General features: G+C 48.5%; 1 protein-coding gene across 10 annotated transcripts in view; it reads right to left on the bottom strand.

The window, feature by feature from the left end:
- The window catches only part of PPIP5K1 (diphosphoinositol pentakisphosphate kinase 1), a 50,144-nt gene that overhangs the window by 3,948 nt on the left and 27,111 nt on the right, over window positions 1–19,085 (bottom strand). For 5 of the 10 annotated variants that reach the window (XM_074837721.1, XM_074837718.1, XM_074837719.1 and 2 more), the window contains 4 exons: window positions 18,495–18,585; window positions 13,324–13,446; window positions 9,405–9,467; window positions 6,723–6,902 (listed from right to left, as the gene is read on the bottom strand). In XM_074837721.1, the coding sequence (XP_074693822.1) occupies window positions 6,723–6,902; window positions 9,405–9,467; window positions 13,324–13,446; window positions 18,495–18,585 (457 nt within the window). The remainder of the gene's footprint in view (window positions 1–6,722; window positions 6,903–9,404; window positions 9,468–13,323; window positions 13,447–18,494; window positions 18,586–19,085) is intronic. The other 5 variants (XM_074837722.1, XM_074837723.1, XM_074837727.1 and 2 more) reach the window with 5 other exon arrangements.

Consider the following 19,085-nt stretch of genomic DNA (forward strand, 5'->3'; position numbering starts at 1 on the left):
TGATGGAGAACTTGGCACAGCGCCCACACTTTACAGAAGCTAAACAGAATTTGAGTGAAGTCAGCAGAATTTCCACAGAAGGACTCCCCGCAGCGGTGACACCTCCGCCCCCTCCCCTCGGCCAGGGAAGCGCACGCTGCCACGGGCGCAGGGAGCGGCAGAACCCCCCTGGCAGCAGAGCCTGCGGTGTCCGCCCGACAGGGCTGGGCAACAGTCTGAATTATTTGTCCCCTCAACAAGGCTTCACTGTCAGCAAACCCGGAATTAGCAGAAACAGGTATCTCAACATGTTGCAGAGACTCGCTCAGAGCTAAGCTGCATCACAGCCATTCACAATAAATTCTTTGCTGCTCAAGCCAGCAGAGTATTACAGCAAAGCATCTTCCTCTTCATCCAAGCTTCTTGGCAATGCTCTGTGGAACCAAGCCAGCCTGAAACTGTCAGAGGAGCAAGGAAGAAACAAATGAGTCTCTGGGCATATGGGAATGAGGCCTCCTCCTGCTCTACACCTCTTGAGTTTAAGGGCCTCTAAACTTCTTAAGCTTAGGCTTCCCATTCTGAGTCTCTAGCTCCCTCCGAGGAGCTCGAAAAGGCCCTGGGAAGGAATTGGGTTTGTTCCTACAGAGAAGGAAAATTACTCTGAAATGCAAAAAGTACAACAGTTCTTTTTGAAATGCAAGAAGTACAACAGCTCTTGATGCACTACTGTGTCAGGATTGTGGCCGCGCACACTGACAGGCTAAAATTGATCCCTGCAGCTCGAAGGCACCTAGAGAAGGTGAAGGAGAAGACCTAGAGCACCTGGATTATCTGCCAAGCGCAGTCATTGTTCCAGTCACCTCCAGGACAGCCTCTGCTCCAATCCACACACCAAACCCAGTTCTGCAAGAGGCAAAGATCATGAGCCAGCAGATGGTATTTAGAGTGAATCCACACCCAGTATGAGGAGGCTGCAGACCAGATCATCACCAGTTAGCAGTGCCACAACAGCTACTGGAGACAAAGAACCCTCCAGAGAGTCCAGAGAGGTTACTTATGCCACAAAGAGCCTACAAGCATCAATTCAAGACATGAAGGATAACAAATCCTTGGCTAGGAAGGAGGAACATGAAACAGGAAAAATACCATACTCTCCTGTCCCTTGCTAAGAAGTCCTTAGAGTAGAAGCCCTGAATAAGGAAGAGTATCTGTTCATTATTTTCTCACAGGCATTCTAGGAGACAGAATTAAAGGAAAAGGGTGAGGGCAAGACTTAATGAACAGCCACGTGGAAATGGTTGTAGACCAGCATAGTATGAGGCTAATGTAATTTCACAACAGAATCTGGTTTAAGAGCGGGCAGTTATTGGGTAAATAACTATTGTATAATAATAGCCAAAGCTATTGGAGTCTCCAAAGAAAAAGGGAAGAAGTTGGAATATAACACAGGGCAAAGCAATGTAGTTACAAGATACACTGGAGGCACTGATGGGGATCCGAGTGCTTGGGCACTCCTCTGACAAAACGAGGAAATGAAAGGTCCAGCGTTGAAGGAAACGCGTGACACTGACAACGCTACAGATGTGAGATGATAGACCTACATCCCGAGGAGCCAACTGCCTGCTCGCACAGCACTGTGTCACTTAGCTGGTCCCAAGCAAGTAGAGAAAGAAGCAAAAGTTTCCCTTCTCATGGTGAAGCACTACTATTTTCAAGGACCCCCCCTCATTTGTGTATGGCAGCCCACTTCCCAGCACACCTCCCCTGACCTGCTGGGGAGAGGCCAGCAACGGCAGGTTCACAGCACCACAGCAGAGCCAAGGCAGAAGTTACCGTGCAGACCGTAACCCTTACGGGTATCACAGCGAAGGCTCTGACCACTGCTGCATCACACACATCTAAGCAAAGAACCGACATCTTTAGGAAGGGGTAACAAAAATAAAGCATGAGTGCGAACCACAGGAACCTTTCCAGCCTGAGAGCCACCCTGAGCTGAGCGCTTGGCTGCTGATGCTGCTTCCCAGAACTCTTTTCCTGGGGCCTGCAGCGCAGGAGTCTGTGACGTGGACAATGGCACAAGAAATTAGACAGAATTCCATTCATTTTGTACCAAAGTCAAACAGCAACTCACAGAGGAACACGTTTAATTTTCCATTTCATTCAGGTTTGACTACACGAGCTGCATTAGGGATGCAGAGGCCCATCTGCTTCCGCCAGTGCTAGGCCTGCCCCGCAGGGAGAGGCACATGGCCGGGGTCTGCAGACCAGAGTAGCTAAAAATGAATCCCAAAGTCAACTGCAATCTCCTCGGGGCAAGGAGTACAGCGTGGTTATGTCTCTGAAATTTTGTTCAGTAAAACAGGAAGAAACCATCTGTCAAAGAAAACAAGGTTTGGTTATAGGAAAAACCTCAAGATAGAGAAGGCAGAGGAGTCTGTGAGTATGTGTTATTCAGATGTTTGAGGAGACTGTGTGTGACATGGGGGAGCAGCTATGAGGGAATCCCCACTCTGAATCAATAATGCAGCAGCATCCTGACACATCAGAGAGAACAGTACTGCCTGAAGAGCCATTCTGCAGGTGAGAGCAGCAGAGGAACAATCCAGCTAGAGGATTACAAGTCCTGCTTTGACTCTCCCAGGCACGCTGATGCCAAAGCTGAAGGTCCACTCACATTATAGCTGAGTTAACTATGATCCAAGTTTGAGCTCTTCTCCCTGGAGCTTCACGCTCGTGGCACGTGCATACCTTACTGCACACTGCCAGAGAGGCCTCTGAGCGTAATCATGGTTTGTGAAGAAGTCTTCCAGATGTTCAAGGAGGCAGTGACTCTTCCCTTAGAGCAGGACTGTTTCAGAGCTGCCTAGCACCAACAGATAACACTTCCTAAGAGTATTAAGAAGGTGATTTGAGTATAAGGACCCTTTTGCAGAGATCATCTAGCACACTATACCACATAAAGCAAATGGAGACCTGCACCTGTCTCACATGGTCCATGTAAAACAGAGAATCCCAGATTTCTAGAAGGCTCCAGCAGCAGTAAGAACAGACACAACTCTTGTGAACAGCTACCTCTTAGCAGATGACCTCAAAGAAAGAGTCAGGAAGTGCCACCTTTTTACCTGGCCTACACAATGAAGAATTACAAAACAGCCAACACCTACTTTGTGATTTCATGGCTTGAACACCAAGCAAATATATTAGAGTCTCTGAGTGAACCCTATATGCTGTGTTACCCTACTGCTCTTTCACTTCAGATGTAACGATTTCATCCATTTAGCTGTATTTCCTTCAGTCACCCTGAGGTCTGGAAGAAAATTCAACCAAAGGTGTAAGCAGCAGAACTAAAACAAGCAGATTTTTACACTGGAAAAAGGGAAGAACAAGGGAGAAAACAAGACCTTGAATTCATTTGCATCTTCTTGACTACTGCAGGAGATGCCTCAGTCTAAACCCTCAAGAGGAAATCAATACCATTTCATTAAGGGGAAACATCTAATTTGAATCAAGGTAACACAAAGTTTCCCAAAGTCTATGTATGCACCAGAGAGACAAGAAGAAAACTTACTGTGTAATATGAGTTGGGAAAGTTGACTTTCTATGGAACACATGCCGCCCCCGGAATGAAATCAGTGTTGGTGTGATTATCCCTCAGAGCTGGTAATTCAGCAGATCACCGGGGAGCCAGCAGACTTCCTGGCTAGCAGGCGTGACAAAGAAGCAGTCTTCAGGGAGTCCAAATGGCATGTTCCTCAGTTTTACCAAGATTGAGCTGAGGTCCCAAATACAGCAAGCTTCTCTCCTAGCAGAGTGGGCTTGTTAAAGAGAGAACGTACTTGCTGCTGCAGCAGGCTGGCAAGTAGAATACAGCCAAGAGACAAAGGCAGAGGCCAAGGAAGACTCAGGTGAGAAGCCCTTCTGGTCCAAAGCCATCCTTTTGTGTATTATATTTCTGCCTGAGAGTTCTGAACATTACTACACACAATTTGATTAGCAGAAGTTGCTAAGTTACTACCCAGCTCTCCAGTTGTGAGCTCGACACTGGAGTAGAGAGGGTGCCTGTTCCTTTCTAAGGGAGATCCTGAAACAACAGGCAGACCAGCGGCACCTGGCATGTCCCCAGAAGGTCTGTATGCCAGAGGTCTGCATGCCAGCTCTTCTGGAGTAAAGAACCACTTGCTCGGTCTCAGCACAGATTCCGAAGGGCAGGGGAGAAAGCAGCCTCAGCAAGCTCCTCTCTAACATGCTTGGTCAGTGCAGCTTTGTTTTGCTGGGACAACTCCAATACGCCCCGTGTACGGTTGTGTGTACGTATATATGCATAAATGGTACGTACACGAACTGGGATTCTTGCTACCCAGCCCTTCTCAGTTGAAGCTTGCACAGTCAGCCTGAAGGTCCATCCTAGCTCAGCCCCCCTCTGCCCACAGTGCCAGCAGCAGCTGCGAATGAAGAGGCACCAGACTAGAGGGCACGCAGTGACCCTTCCCCCAGGCAGTCCCCCAAACCCCAGTGACCTGCGGCTCACAACTGCTCCGAGCCTGACGTGTCTCTTCCATATTCTCTAGTCTTCCCCTGAACTCAGTTAAGCTCCAAACACCCCCATGTACCATGGTGAGGAGTTTCTCTACAGGGAAAAAAAAATCACTTCTGTCGGAAGCTGCCTCTACTCACTCCATCAGAAACCTCCCAGCTCCTGTACCGGGACAGGCACTGCACTGCAGATCCCCACCACCCCTCTCCAGGCCACTCTGAGCACTGTCACAAACATCTTTCCCAGACTGCAAATTTCTGCCTTTTCCACATCATCCCAAGTGGTGGTGGTCAGATCAGAGCCCACCATTTTACAGATGAATGTGGGGCTGTTTCCCCTTGTCATTTAAATTTATTTACACTGAACATCACTTGCCATTTTACTGCCCACTCATTATCACAGGGCCATTCTGTTTCTTCACAGCTGACCTTTGGTTTCAGTACCACTGTAATTCATTACCAACAAGAACTTACTGCACGCTCCTCTTTTTCCCAGCTATGACCACACAGATAAGCACAGGTTCCCACAGAGATTGCTTCAGGGCTCCACCACTGACCTTTCCAGCTATGGATGCCAACTGCGTACTTTTAACTCCCTGATTCTATCTTTTATTTCATGTTTTCTTTGTGTGGATAGAAGTACAGTTGAAAGCCAAGAAAGAGAGGATAGGCGTATGTAAGGTAGTTTTCACAAGTGGGGGAAGTTGGGCTGTCAGCTACAGAGACTGGAAAACCTGTGCTGAGAACCACCCCAGCAGGAATCCCAAACATGCTAATTAACTGTGGGCTTGATGACAGACTGAGAAAACAGCAAGAACGAACTCACTGATTGCAGAGATCTGATTTCCACCCAGGAAGGCTGCTACGCTGAGGTACGTAACTTGCACATTCGGCTGCATTAGGGCAGGCTGCACAACCAGCACGGAGCTGCAGCGTGCGGCGTATCGCTGCCCAAAGCACTGAGCTCATTTCCTCTCCCTACCAGAGCTCACAGGAGATGGCTGCGATCTGCAGCAGGGGAAGCTCAGCTTTGGCTTTGGAGCAGTCTGCTGTGTTCCAGCATCTCCTCCCTTGGAGCAATTTTGCTCCTCTTTAGTATTTGTTGCTAGGAGACCAAGGATTGTCCTAATTATATATGAAAAGAAACTGCGTCTCCAAATTGCCTACTTGACAGAAAGGACCATATCAAGAGAAAACAGACTGTGTAAGAAAAATTCTCATTTTTCCAGGCTCTGAAAACACTTGATCCTTCACTACATGAAAAGCTATACTGCCTCTGCCCCTTCCACCTATGGGTCTGAGTGAAACAGGAGGTCCATGCATCATCACGCCACACAGCTCAGCAAGCCACATGCACCCAGCAGGTTTTGTGGTGCAAGGTAAACGCTAACAGCCAGCCCCAGCTAGCTGCCCCTCTCAGAGAAGAGCCTTTCCACTTGTCTTAGAAGCACTGAGACCTCAACGCATCAGACCTCCCGTCTGTGCCAGAGGCTGAAAAACACCAGAGAAACAGTAGCAAGCTTTGATCTATAACATCTGGACTCAATGCTGAAATCACCTACCTCTTCCCAGAGACATGACACGCTGCAAAGGTCCTAACGGGCAGAACAGATGCCATGCAACGCAGCCACACAGAAGCTCAGTTTCAACCCTATCTTAACTTGGTCCCTCTAGAAACAACACAATCCCACAAGCACTCACTTCCCCAGAACTTCCACAGCAAGTTCACTCTGCACGTGACCAGCTGCAGCGCCTCCTTAATCTTCTTTTCTCCCCTGCTCTTCCTACTCACTTGGGTTCCTCTGTTAATAAGGGGACACCTCACAGCACCCCACCGAGACCTGCACAGGGGTGTTGTGTCAGCAGGGCATCGCGCCGGTGGAGCTCAGCATCCAGCCTGAAGGAAGCTTAAGGGCTTACCCTGGCTAAAGGAAGGAGGCAACGAACGATTGCCAGAGATGGAAAGAGTGCAGTTACAGCCACACAAAGAGCACCGGCTCCGTGTGGAAAAGCGACTGCCTAAGGCTCCAAAACCACCGGGTGCAACAGCCCACACAGCTTGCTGCAGCAGCAGCCCAGAGATTTAAGGGATGCGGCGAGGGAAATGCTTTCCTTTTCTAGAAGCAAAGCATACTTTGCATTCTCAAGCAGACAGTGGTCCCTGCTCAGCCCCAAGAGCACGGGACCAAGGCAGCTGCAGCGTGCAGTACCGTAAAGACACTCCAAGTCATCCTGCCCTGAGATCAGCCAGCTCCTGAAGAGGCGCAGGTGGTAGGAGCACTGCTGGAGGTGATGGGCTAGAGCGGCATCCAGGGAGATGTTCCGGCTCGTGGCATAGTCAGAGGAAAAACGGCGCAGCAACTGGGCAACGTGGTGGTGCTCAAACGCATCTGGAGGAAAGGGGCCACAGAGAGTGAGAGGAGAGGGGCAGGTGCAGCTGGGGCAGAGAAACGGCAGAGATGCGGGGATGGAGCAGCCAGCACTGGGGCCTTGGGCTGGGAAAGGCCCACAGCACACACTGAAGCTCAACCCCCCGCAGCAAGCAGCTCAGGAACACCCTTAGATCTACGTGCCCCCAGCCCCACTGCAGCAGGCCAGCCTCCCGCCCAGCCCAGCCTTTGCCAAACTTTGCAGCTGCAGGACAGGGGCAGCCCCCGAGCAGTGAGGTTTCATCTTTGCCAGTCAAAGTCTGACAAGCGAATAAATTTTAGGACACGTTCCAAGATCAATACAGCTCAGGTTTGGCTAGGTAAGAAGGTCAGGCCCACACTCGCCCTCCCCCAGCTGAGACAAGAAACCCAGACCGCCAGCAGAGCTTTCAAGTCCTGCATCCACACGCAGCCAGCCACCTCAGCACATGGAAGAGAGCAAACGGCCCAGCATCAAACCCCCGGAGGCTGTGACAGGGACACCGGGGACAGCAGGGTTTGACTGAGAGCGTAGTGCGGAAGAACAGAGCGGGCACAGAAGCACTGACCTTCCCTCTCTAGACTCAGAACAGCCCTGTGGAATCCTCTGTGATATCCCTGCATGACAGACAAGATACCAGCATGCAGGCATGTCTTCTCCTCCACGTACACAGCCTCAGGACTCACGTCACGCTCCCAAGACTCACGAGACCAGGGCATGAACCATCTGGCCTGACGCTGAGCTTGGCCACTGCTCTGGTTCACCCATCCCATTTCACCACACAGAGGCAGCTCTTCAGAAACAAAATCCAGATTCAGAGCTGTGAAGAGCTTTGGCATCCTGAGGCGAGTGATTCAGGTGACTAAATGTCCTTCCTGCTAAAACCAGTGCCAAGCCTAGACCACATATGCCTGACTTCAAGCACACACCTGCTGGACCTCTGCCTTTGTTTTCTTGATTAAGGAGCACTTTGCCATCAGATATATTCACCTGATGCCCAGTTTCACTTCACTGTATTTAGGGTGGGGGCAGTTGCTTTACAGCGTGGCTTAGGAAAGTCTGGTGCTTGGTTCAAGTTTTGCTGGCAAGATAGAACAACACATCCTGCTGACATACACCACGTGAGCTCAGATGGCATCCAGACATACAAACAAATTGAGCAGTTGGCCGCTCCGGGAAAAACAAAACCAAGCGAACACAGAAAATAGGTTCCCTTCAGTTATTTGAAAGGATAAAGCCACATTTAGCTGCCCCTTCCCCTTTCATATTTCCCAAAACTTTGGTCTTCATAACAGTCTTCTGAACTTCTTTTATCTTCCAGATCATGCAGAGCAGAATATCTTCATATTTACTAAGCAACAAGATTGCAGAAGCAGCCTTGATCACATAAGACAGAAATGCTTAACCTGTTATCTACAACAAAGCAGTGACCTGCTTTGGTTCCAGCTTGTCTCAACAGCAGGAGCCATGAGGTATGAGTTGTGCTGTGAAACAAACCTTTTCAAAAGTTTCTGTGCAAGACTTGGATAATAAACACTAGTTCAAGGCATCTGCTACGACAGAGCTCGTGGTCTTTGACCTCAGAAGACTCACAGTCCGGGTTAGTAGTGACACGAAGCAGATAGTGAGTCAACAGCAGCACTGTCGGGCGTCCTTTACCCAGCCACGAGCACGGCAGGAGCGGAGCAGGTTACGCCACCACGGTGGTGCTGGTCCCCTCCTGCCTCAGGAGGGTGCAGGCCCAGGCCAGCACCGTCCGACAGCAGACAAGCGAGAGCTCTGGAGAGACACTGCTCCCAGGACAATGTCGGCAGGAAAGGAGAGCCTGCTCCCCGAACACCACTGTGCTTGGAGTAACCAAGGGACACCCCAAGAGAGACACCTGCAAACAGGGGGCCGTGAGGTCACCAGCGCTCCAGAGGACTGTGCTGAGAAACACCACGCGCAGAAGGAATGCTGGAGCACCTCCTCCTCTCCCACCACAGACTGTGCTCTTCCAGGTGACACAGGCGCAGCCTGGGGCTATCCTTGCTTTGGTCCTGCAAATCTACATTGTAGAAACTGAGGACCTAAGCTGCAGATGCTCTTAGGATATGGAGTGGATATCCCCCCCACCCCCAGTCCAACAGTACTGTCCCCCTGGCCCCCACCCCCCCAAAAGGGAGCATGAAAGAAGGCCTTAATGTCAGCAGTGGAGTTAAAGGCTGCTTTAGGAGTCCATCCACAGAGCCACTGCTCTCATCGTTCACCTGGGACACAAATGCCTCGGGGACAGCAGAGGAACCACTGAGCAGTAACAGAGGATGAATGAACACGTCAGTCACAATGAGACAATGGGGGAAGGTGAAGCATGTTTGGACACCAGATACACAGACACAAAAAAAACCACAAGAAGGCTGAGAGGAGAATATGTGCAGAGAGAACTGAATGTGAGCATGGGGTTAGAAGTGTGAGGGAACGTCAAATCAAGGAAGCAAACGTACCATTAGTCGGATGCTTTGCAAACGACACAGAAAATCGTTTTACGGCTGGCATAGACAAGAGCTCTGAGGAAATAAAAACAGATCATCTCAGTTAACAGCCTGCTTCTAAGGATTCCCCGACCTTCTTATGCTTGCAACTACCCTTTCAGGTTCACCTTCTCAGGACCCCCATAACATGCTCCCATCGGCACTGCTGTAGCACCCCGGGCGCGCTCTGCCTGCGGGTCTGGCTGATCCTCCTGGCTCCCTCGTGCTCTGCCAGCTCCCGCTTCCCTTGCGCTGCCCTGCCAGGGTCTCCCCTGACACTACCAAGGCCTCAGCCACGCGCTCTCAGTCACAGACAGCGTCTCACACCTCCCCACCACACTTCCAGCCACCCTGAGAGCAACCCAGGCTCAGTCCAGTGTGAGATGCGGCCAAACCGAGCTCACAGCCACAGCAGCACGCGGCAGCACCACGGGAGGACAGTGCTGAGGGTTCACCTCCACCCAAGGAAAGGGACCACCCTTCTGCAGAGGAACTGAAGAGCTCTGGCACAGCTGAGTGCAGCTCAAAACATCCTCTTAGTGCAAGCTAAACAGAGCTATTTATGAGTTTAAACATAAATCAAATAATTAGGGAACAAACAGAAGACCCATGAAGACATGCCTCTACAGTTCTGGTGCTCAAAGCATGTCAGTGCAGGAGGCTTTGGGATACACCTGCTAGAGCAGTCCTCGGGCTTCTCCTGGCCATATCCCAGGACAGGCCAAGCTCTCCCACAGAAATCACACATCGGAAAGACAGTGCAAGGACAGATTCTATGCATCTAATGCGGTGCAAACAGATGAGCTTTAAAAGACACAGATTAGTCTCCATACACACCAAAAAAGAAAAAAAAGAAAAGGCTGAAAACTTCAGTTTATTCCCATTCTGGAAATTCCTCAGCTATCATGGGAAAGAATGGCCTATATCAGACCATCTGTATGTAGGATTTGATGTGAGACCCCAGCCAATCATACCCTTTGCTGCTGTATTTAGGAACTTTTAGAAAAAATTAGAAAATGCTTTTATTTCTCTTTTACATTTCACGTGTCTGTTCTACCTAGGCAATAGGGTCTGCACCCCCATCCCTCTCCAAGGTTAGGAGACACACGTATCAATTCATGCTCCACACTCCCATCGTGCTTCTCTAGCTACATCCACTGACTCAGCCAAATTATATATTTAAACCAACTCTCAAACTTGCTGCAGTTTCCTTCACCAGCACAACAGCCCTAAAAATTATTTTTCTTTCTCCAAGTTCAGCAAATAGAGCACAACAATCTTCCCCACACATGCAATCCCTTAGAAGTGTCCAAGTTCTGGAGCTGCAGTCACCCCACCCCACACCTCTCTCTTGCCTTTACAGCACCTGAATTTAAACAGCACTGCAACTTCGCCTACTGGATCCCTGGCTGCCGGCGAGCCAACTTCAAATCACAACCACCAACGGACCTTCCCTCAACCTGAGGCTGGGACACAATGTTCCACTGAAGCGTTCCTTAGCCCTGTTCCAGCCCCAAGCAAAAAAGACTTCAGAAATATGGGCCATTTTAACCTCACTTGAGCAAGTCTTTGATGAAGTGCCATAAGCCATGCACCACACCTTGAAGCATCACAGCCATGAAAAAAGAGTTCATGCAAATACGTGCTCCAGAATCTGAAGGTTTTTAAACATTATGAGCCTGATGACTGTGAAAAAGGCCTTGATACAAACATACTCCAAGAGTCTGCTGTAGCTGCTGTGTAACCTACTGTATTTAGCTCCAGGGATGTTTGGTTTAAATGCCATTGTTCAGCATTTCATTGGTGCTCGCTTAGGCAGGAACATGCAGATCAAGGGCTTATTTCACATTCCAAACCACCTCCCCCAGAAGCTAAACACCCTTCTGCCTCCTACTTGCTTCCCCAAGCCCCCCGCTTCTTCCTCACAATTGCTCCTATTGCAGCAAGGCGCTGGTAACACAGGGTGCCATAGCACACCAAGGAACATGAAAAAAGAAGTGCAACATCAAGATGAGTAATTCTGGGCCATGTTAGTCACACACTAGGTTAAATCTGCCTTTTAAGTACTTGAGGGTACAACTGCATCTCAGCACGCAGAGACCTGGTCACTGAATTTAGGCTAAAGCAGCAGGACTCTGCTCTGGACCCTGAACACGAGCAGCCAGCCGCAGGCACGCTCCTGCTGCACAGCCCGCCGAGACAGGCTGCACAGCACCAGCACTGAGCAGAATCTGTTCTGTCCCCAGCTGGGTACAGAGCAAGCAGCCTTTGATGCTTCTCCCTGAGAATCAGTGCTGCCTTGGATTCACGCTGCTTGCAGAGTTATGGGAGAAAAGCAGCCAGAGCCTTGCTGGCCTTTTCAGCGGCTCTCCTGGTATTCACACCCCGGTCTTGTGCCAAACACCACTTATTCTGGGACCTGAGTAGCCAGCACTTGCCCAGACAGCAGGGTCTAAAATCCTCCCAGTTCACGCCCCCCCCACCTCTATCTCTCAGCCTGTTGTGTGCCAGGGAGCCCCCTGAAGAGGTGAGAAGCAACGGACTTCTCTTACATGCAGAAAGTCAATATATGTAATGGTCTCAATACAACGGCATTCATGGGGCTCCAACAGGTCTGAGAACCGCATAGCATCTTCCCACCCTGATTTGCTAGGCCATCTTCATTGCCTCAAAACTGGACAAAAATCCAAACGAACGAACCTTCTGTTTTCCCCAAAGGCCCCAAATTACTGCCCTAATCATCTCCCCACCTTGTACTCCACCAGGGCTAGTGTTCGTTATGACCCTGACAAGAAAGGCACTCAGGCTCTGTAAAGTACTGATTAAAATGCCGCTTGTTAGAACTGACACAAAAAGGAAAAAGAGAGGACGGATAATCTTACATCCATTCAGATGCTGGGAAGCCCGAGTTGTGCAACATTAGGTGGATTTCCAACTAGGGCACGGCACGCTGTGCACATCTACCCACGGAGCGGTCTGTCCAGTGCTGCTCAGCTCAGCGGTTCATCAGCACTGACAGAGCCTGAGCGCCTTTACCAGGATCACAACACACACTCACACTGTGCATTACACCCCTCCAGCTCCTCCAGGACATCTGTCTTTCCCTGTGCTCAAATTTCCTTGAAAGTAGCAACACACTCTCTGCTCTTCAAGGGGTAACACACCAGTAGTACCTGCAGGTTAACCTGCAGCCAGCAACACCCCCTCACCCACATGCAGTGGGCAACATTTATACTAATGACCCAAATACACTTTATCAGACTGTCTTACTGAACTTTAAGGCAGTTTCCACAGAACTGCACAATAATTAGACTTCCCAGTCCTTCTGCAGTATTTCATCTAAGTATCCCACTTACCTCAAGCATTCCAGGCATATTACACTTGCTTTCTGACAGCTACCTCGGACGCTTCTGTGTGCCTAGCCTTGCTCTAGTACCCATTTATCCACACCCAAGCTCGTCATTCTGCCTTTGGGATGGCTCCATCTGCCGTAGGGTGAGAATTACTGTCTCCACAAAAGCTTTGTTTAGCATCAGCAAGATCACCAAAGTAAACAAGATGATGTGATGTGCTGGATTTCCATACCAGGACAAGCCTATTTAATATCTAGACCAATAAATCCTCCTCTACAACAGCAAGAAGTATTAAAATGGCAGACCAGACCCCAGGAATACCATACATGAGCGTGAAACTCCTTGCACAATGTCAGCTCCTGTCTTGTCCTAGCAAGGATCACAATTTCTTGTGATATGATAAAATGCATTACTGCAGATGCGGCGAAAATACACATTCACCTGTCATTCCTCTTAGCAGTCTCAGTCTGTGCCTCAGCAGCATCCTGAGACACCAAAGTCCACAAATTAAGCACCTGCTGCACGGGGAACACACATACCGTCTTTGTATGTCAGGCTGCTGGCAAACTTTTTGCCATGGCTGCGTGCGTAGTCCTGGAGGTTGGGGGCACTGGAGGAGCCTCCCAGCACAGTGGTGCTAAACAGGCCGGTGCATTGTGACCCTGGAAAGGCATGGAAGGTGTTAGTATTATATCTCCACTGCATGCAACTACAGAAAAGCAGGGTTAGTCAAAGAATGAGGAATGAACTGGCCACTTCGCAGGCAATCTCAGGAAAAAAAAAATATGCTGGGGAGCATAGGGAGGCAGTATTCCCCATTCCAAATTCAGTAGTGTCAAATGCACAACAGGTAGCCCAAAACTCAGCACAAGGAAAATTCCTAACTCCATCCAGGGGTCTATTTCCATTTGGCTTTCTTGCCCTGACCTAGGAGAAACACCTTGACACCCTCCAGTCAGCAAACCTACATACTCATGTCAGGAAAGGCAGGATGTCAGATCACTGATGAACATGTCACAGGGCTTCGTTTCTCTGCTCTTCTGCCCTTTCTCTTTGGAAAGCTCCTTTTTCTATAGGACATCGAGAAGAAAGGACTGCCTGATCCGTTGATCAGCAAATGCAGATTAATCACTCTGTCGAGCAGGAAGGAAAGCCATGTGCCCAGAGAGCTTTCTTTCACAAGCTGCTGCCCAGGTGATATTTCACGTCCACTTGGTCATGTTCTGCTATCCAGAGCAGGTCCGATCGTTCCACGAACTGCCCTTGCAAAGCACCAGATGCACACACAGCACGGAACTTTGCTCACCCTACAGCGAGGGACACAGCATGCGGGATGGGCTCATGCACAGGAGGGCAACCTAATACCGTTGGCTTTGGCAGCTGCTGGTGTTTGCTTCTCCAAGGAACACTGATCTGTAGAGTGACTTGACTTTTTGTGATATTTAGGGAACATCAGGCATTTGAAACAGGATTCTTTTGACTGAGGAAAGCAATTGTGAGTTAGACAAAACCTTATTATGGGTCAGACAAAGCCACTGATTGGCTATAAATTCTCTGCTACACTGTCTTGATGCTGCATTCTGTACTGAGAATACCAACTGCTAAGAACAAGTTACTCCCATACACAAAAGGCTTCCAAAAACAAGCAGGTTGATCTTGTTCCTCCTTGTCTGCCAAGGCAAAAAACCTGACAAACTGTCTATTACTATTAACTGGAACAGTGCAGCTGTTACTACTGTTAAAAAGATCCTGCCTATATTGCAAGCAGCTCTCGATTCTAAAATACAGCATCATAGCATGCTTTAAGTTGGGAGGAAGCTCTGGAGGCCTCTTTCCCAACGCCCCAGCAGGGCCAACTTGGATCAGCTTGCTACGGTTTGTCCAGTCAAGTTCTGAATACCTCCAAGAAAGGAGATTCCACAACCTCTCTGCATGCCTGTTCCAGTATCTGGCACATCATGGTGAAAAACTTGTTCCTCCGAGCTAACTGGGATTTCCCATGCTGCTGGTTCTTGTCCTATCACCATGTGCCTTGAAGGACAGTCTGTCATCTCCGTAACCTCTCAATTTAGGAGGCTGAACAGCATTAAGGTCTCTGCTCCCCACAGCTTCTGATCTGAACAAGCCCTGCTCTCTCAGCTTCTCCTCCAAGGTCGTGTGCCCCAGCCCCCATCCACCTCCACTGACCCTTCATGGGCTGATACCCGCTACACCCGCACCCTTCCTGCGCCACGGAGCCCAGGACAGGACAGCAGCACTTCAGGGGAGTCTCACAGAGGGAAATAGAGGGGAGGAACCAAATCCCTCAGCTGTACTTCTGCCAATCCAGCAGAGCATGCCGTTGGCCCTCCTTGGTAGCTACTGCCACCGCTGCCTCATGTCCACTCGTTGCTCTTCAGAGCCCCAGCTCCTTCTCTGCAAAGCTCCTTTTTAGGCAGAACTTCTTTGGCGAAAACACAGATCCTGAGTTTTGAGCTATTCACGTGTAAGCTCAGTCTAAGCTGACAATACCTGCTCCTGAGAACATTGAGGGGTGACCGAAAGTGTTCTCGTGTGCACTGAGCTGCAGCTGTTCCACCCCCGGGACACTGCTGGTGGCTTTCCACAGGACAGATCAGCACACACGTGTCCTTGGACAAACCAGCAAAGAACTCTTGCCTGCAGGGTGACTGATACATAAGTCTTAGAAAATTTCCTCCTAATGATTTAAACTGAAGCTCAGTGCTGGCTCAGCATGAATTGGAATCTGTCAGAATGCAAACAAAATTTTGTCAAGCAGCAGCCAGGATGATGCTCCTAATCGTCCTTCCATGGCTTAAAAACAAACAAACAAAACCCAACAGACTCATTTACTGGCAGATAAAAATGGAACAGATTTTTGTGACTTTCTATCTTGAGCAATCTCGTGCTACTAATCAGTATGCTTAGGATACCCCAGCGTTTCTGCCATCCTACAGTACAGAGGCATTTTGTTAACACCCTTAAGCCAGAAGAGAATTTACAAAGACGACTCTACAGACAACAGCAATTGTCTACGGTGAGCTCTAGGAGACCACAGTAGCCAAACACACACACACACATGCATCCTAAAGAACATAATGGTGTACTAGCCATTTGGATTTAAGATCTAGCAACATGTGCTAGAAATTACTGTATGTGCTGGATTTTTTGTGTGTATTTAATTTTCAGATGCACATTGAATGTTTTAGATGTTTAAAAAATGGACATCCCCTATTTCCCTATGGGAGGCTGGGCACAAAGCTTCATGCCCCCTGGCAATACACCACCTCTATTACTCAAACAGCAAGGAGTGGTTTTACCCCATTCTGAAGTGTTCTTGCAAGCAAAGAAAGGCACTGACACTTCCCTAGGCTTCTCGAGCTAGCAGCATACACGCTGTTGCAGACAATCCTCAATAACACACTTGCTCCTGCCCAGGAAAATGCGGCATACTCCAAAGCACCACTTTACATAGACAAAGCAAGCTGCAGCCTGTCCCTTTTGCAAACAGACATTTCAAGGCATTTTTTAAATTACAGTAAAGACACAATTATGGCAGCAGGGTTATTATAGGAGCTGTGTCCTGTTCCCCATTCCTGCATGCCTGAACACACAAGGTTATACCTGAACAGACATTCTCCCAGAGATAACGATAGCCAGCTGCTGACAAGGTCAGGCCAGAGGAGGTAGGCTCAGCTCCAGAAAAGCTCAGAAACAACAGGTAGTATCTGAATGAACCCCCTCATAGCACAGCTGCTGAGACAAGTATTAAAGCCAAAGTTCCAGCTCCTGTGAGTTCTATATTATTTCTCACAGAGAGCGCACATTTCAGATCCCAAAGGGGGAAGAAATTAGATTTCTACAAAACAAGCAGGAAAGGAATCAGGAAGATTCCTTGAAGAGCTTGACTTTTACAGGTAAAGAGGCATCATTCTTCTTAACAGTTCTTAGGTTGGGAGAAATTCACAGAAACACAGACATCCTAATAACCAGGGACTGTGCAAGCTGGTGTTGCACCACGGGTCTCTCCTGCTCAGCCCTTCTGTGCCTGCAGCTGCGAGACTCTCCAGAGAAGAGTGACGCTGGACTGAGCACCCAGTGATAGGTCTGCTCTCAACTCCTACTCAAAGTTTTGTCTCTGCAGAACTTCACCGTTGGGAGAGTGACCAGCACAGGTTTCCCAGCACGGCAAGTCAGGCAGGAACCTGAAATTAAACCTGTTGGGATCACATTTCAAATTTTGTTGTCAAGGAAAAGTAGTGCCATACCAGGGTCCAGTACAGCAGTATTCTTCTCTACTGCCAAAACAGACATTCCTCAGAAACCTGGCAAAGTCTGCAGTAAATAGACTGTAATATCTGCTTCCCTGAGCACATGCCTTCTGGTACTCAGACATCCAAACAGTAAAGACAGTTTTTTATGTAGCATCTCCAAGGAGATGCACCGAGTCCCATCTTGGAAATTCTCATATTGATTCACATGGATTCACCGAATAACCACAGGTTTCGTCAGGCCTAAGCACAGCAGTCTGTTACAGTTTACTTAACCCTGCAGGTGGTCTGCAAAAGGCAGAAGTACATAGGTGCACCACACGAAATAGCACACTCAAAAACCACTAGGGCCAAGGCTATTGTGCCTTTATGAAAATAACACGTATCAGCCATTCGTTCTCAGTTTTTTCAACTGGCTGGGAGCACAGCTGCCAGACTCCAGGGATACTTCCTAACTACTCTGAAGAAAATTCCCTTTGCCTGGTAAGGATTAGCTGCCAAAGGAGCAGCTCATTCAAAAGTGACAAAGAAATGATCAGGCCTTTCAGAAATCTCTTGGCTGTGGGATGCCCACGTAACAGAGTAAAGAACTGATGAGTCAGAACTGCTGCAAGTCTACAGCCATGCTGTAATGCAAAAATTGTTTTAAAGAAAAAGAAAGTGGGCATAACTTGGGCATTTCCACTTCCTGGTGCTTATTAGTCATCTGCAAGATCTAGGTTTCACAGCTATCTTTGAACCTCATGACAGCAAAGACAGCTTTTCAGTTTACAAATAGATCTTGCTTTAGCAAAAATATTTCAGGAAGAATTTCAACTAGTTTAGGTTAGGATGACAGGGAATGGTACTCAAGAACAGGCAGAGAACACCAGGTGCCCCAAAATACTCTCTTCTGCTGGCTCCCATGCAAAGAATGGTTAACCGGGGATCCCAGTTCAATTAGAGAGCTGCCAAACATCATTGCAGACAACAGATCTGTTCCGTACAAGAGTCCTTTATGAAGCAAAGGTAGAAATAGAATAGTCTTACACAAAGAGCAGCTTCGCATGTAAACTGCTGTTCTGCAGAACAGAAAGCATGTTGGTTCTCACACAATATCATCTCTTCCCACTAAGTTCAGAAATGGTGTAACAAATGATAGCAACATGGAACCAGAACGACAACCTGCAAGTACGCAGCCTGCTCTGTGGCTCCCATGCTATAAAGGATGAAAAGTGCATCTTCTGCTGCTAGAAGCTGAAGGAGAAGATCATACACAAAAGGAAATACAGTGAGATAGTCCCTACAGTGGTCTAAACAGTAACTCTGAAAGAAGACATAATACACACAGACACACATACAAGGAACTTAAGCCAGATGTGTATGTGGAGAGACAGAGAGATGCCCACAGAAATACAGAGGTAGAGGTGAGCAGGCTGGTTACAGGCCAAGTACAGTACCTAAGCCACTCTGCTTCATCTCAGAGGACTGCCTGGAGTAAGTGCTGAAGAGGCGATAACCTCCTGATTTGGAAGAAGATTCAGACAGCACCTGCAAAGACCGACAGTGTGATCAGTGTCATGCTCTAAGGTACCCACTGGTCTCAAAAGCCTTTATACATCAATTGAAGGTAAAGAAAAGTACATCTCTTCCTTAAAATCACAATTTTCAAGAAGCATAAAGGTACTCACACGCTAAGATTGTGACAGTGCACGCTCAATTTTAATTTCAAGTTTGTGTTGGGTTGTGGAAGTGGAGATTTCAAAAGTATGTAGGGACTCATGTACTGAGCTCCTTGTCTCCCAAGACTCTTGCTGGGATCACTGGGACACAGACTTCCTTCTTTAGCAGCAGGAATGTACATCCCCTTTAACTTAGCATGTGCCTGTTACAAAGAGCCCCAAGTGCTGCATGTGAAGATTACATCATGAGTGACACGGAGATGGAAGCCAGCTAACAAATACCTCAAGCCCTGACTCTCTGATTTCACTGGTTGAGGAAACGGAGAGCAAAAATGCCTGTGAAACCCCTCAAAAGGAGGAGCAATTCTA

The sequence above is a fragment of the Strix aluco genome, chromosome 12 (genome assembly GCF_031877795.1).
Source record: "Strix aluco isolate bStrAlu1 chromosome 12, bStrAlu1.hap1, whole genome shotgun sequence".
Classification (NCBI taxonomy): Eukaryota; Metazoa; Chordata; class Aves; order Strigiformes; family Strigidae; genus Strix; species Strix aluco.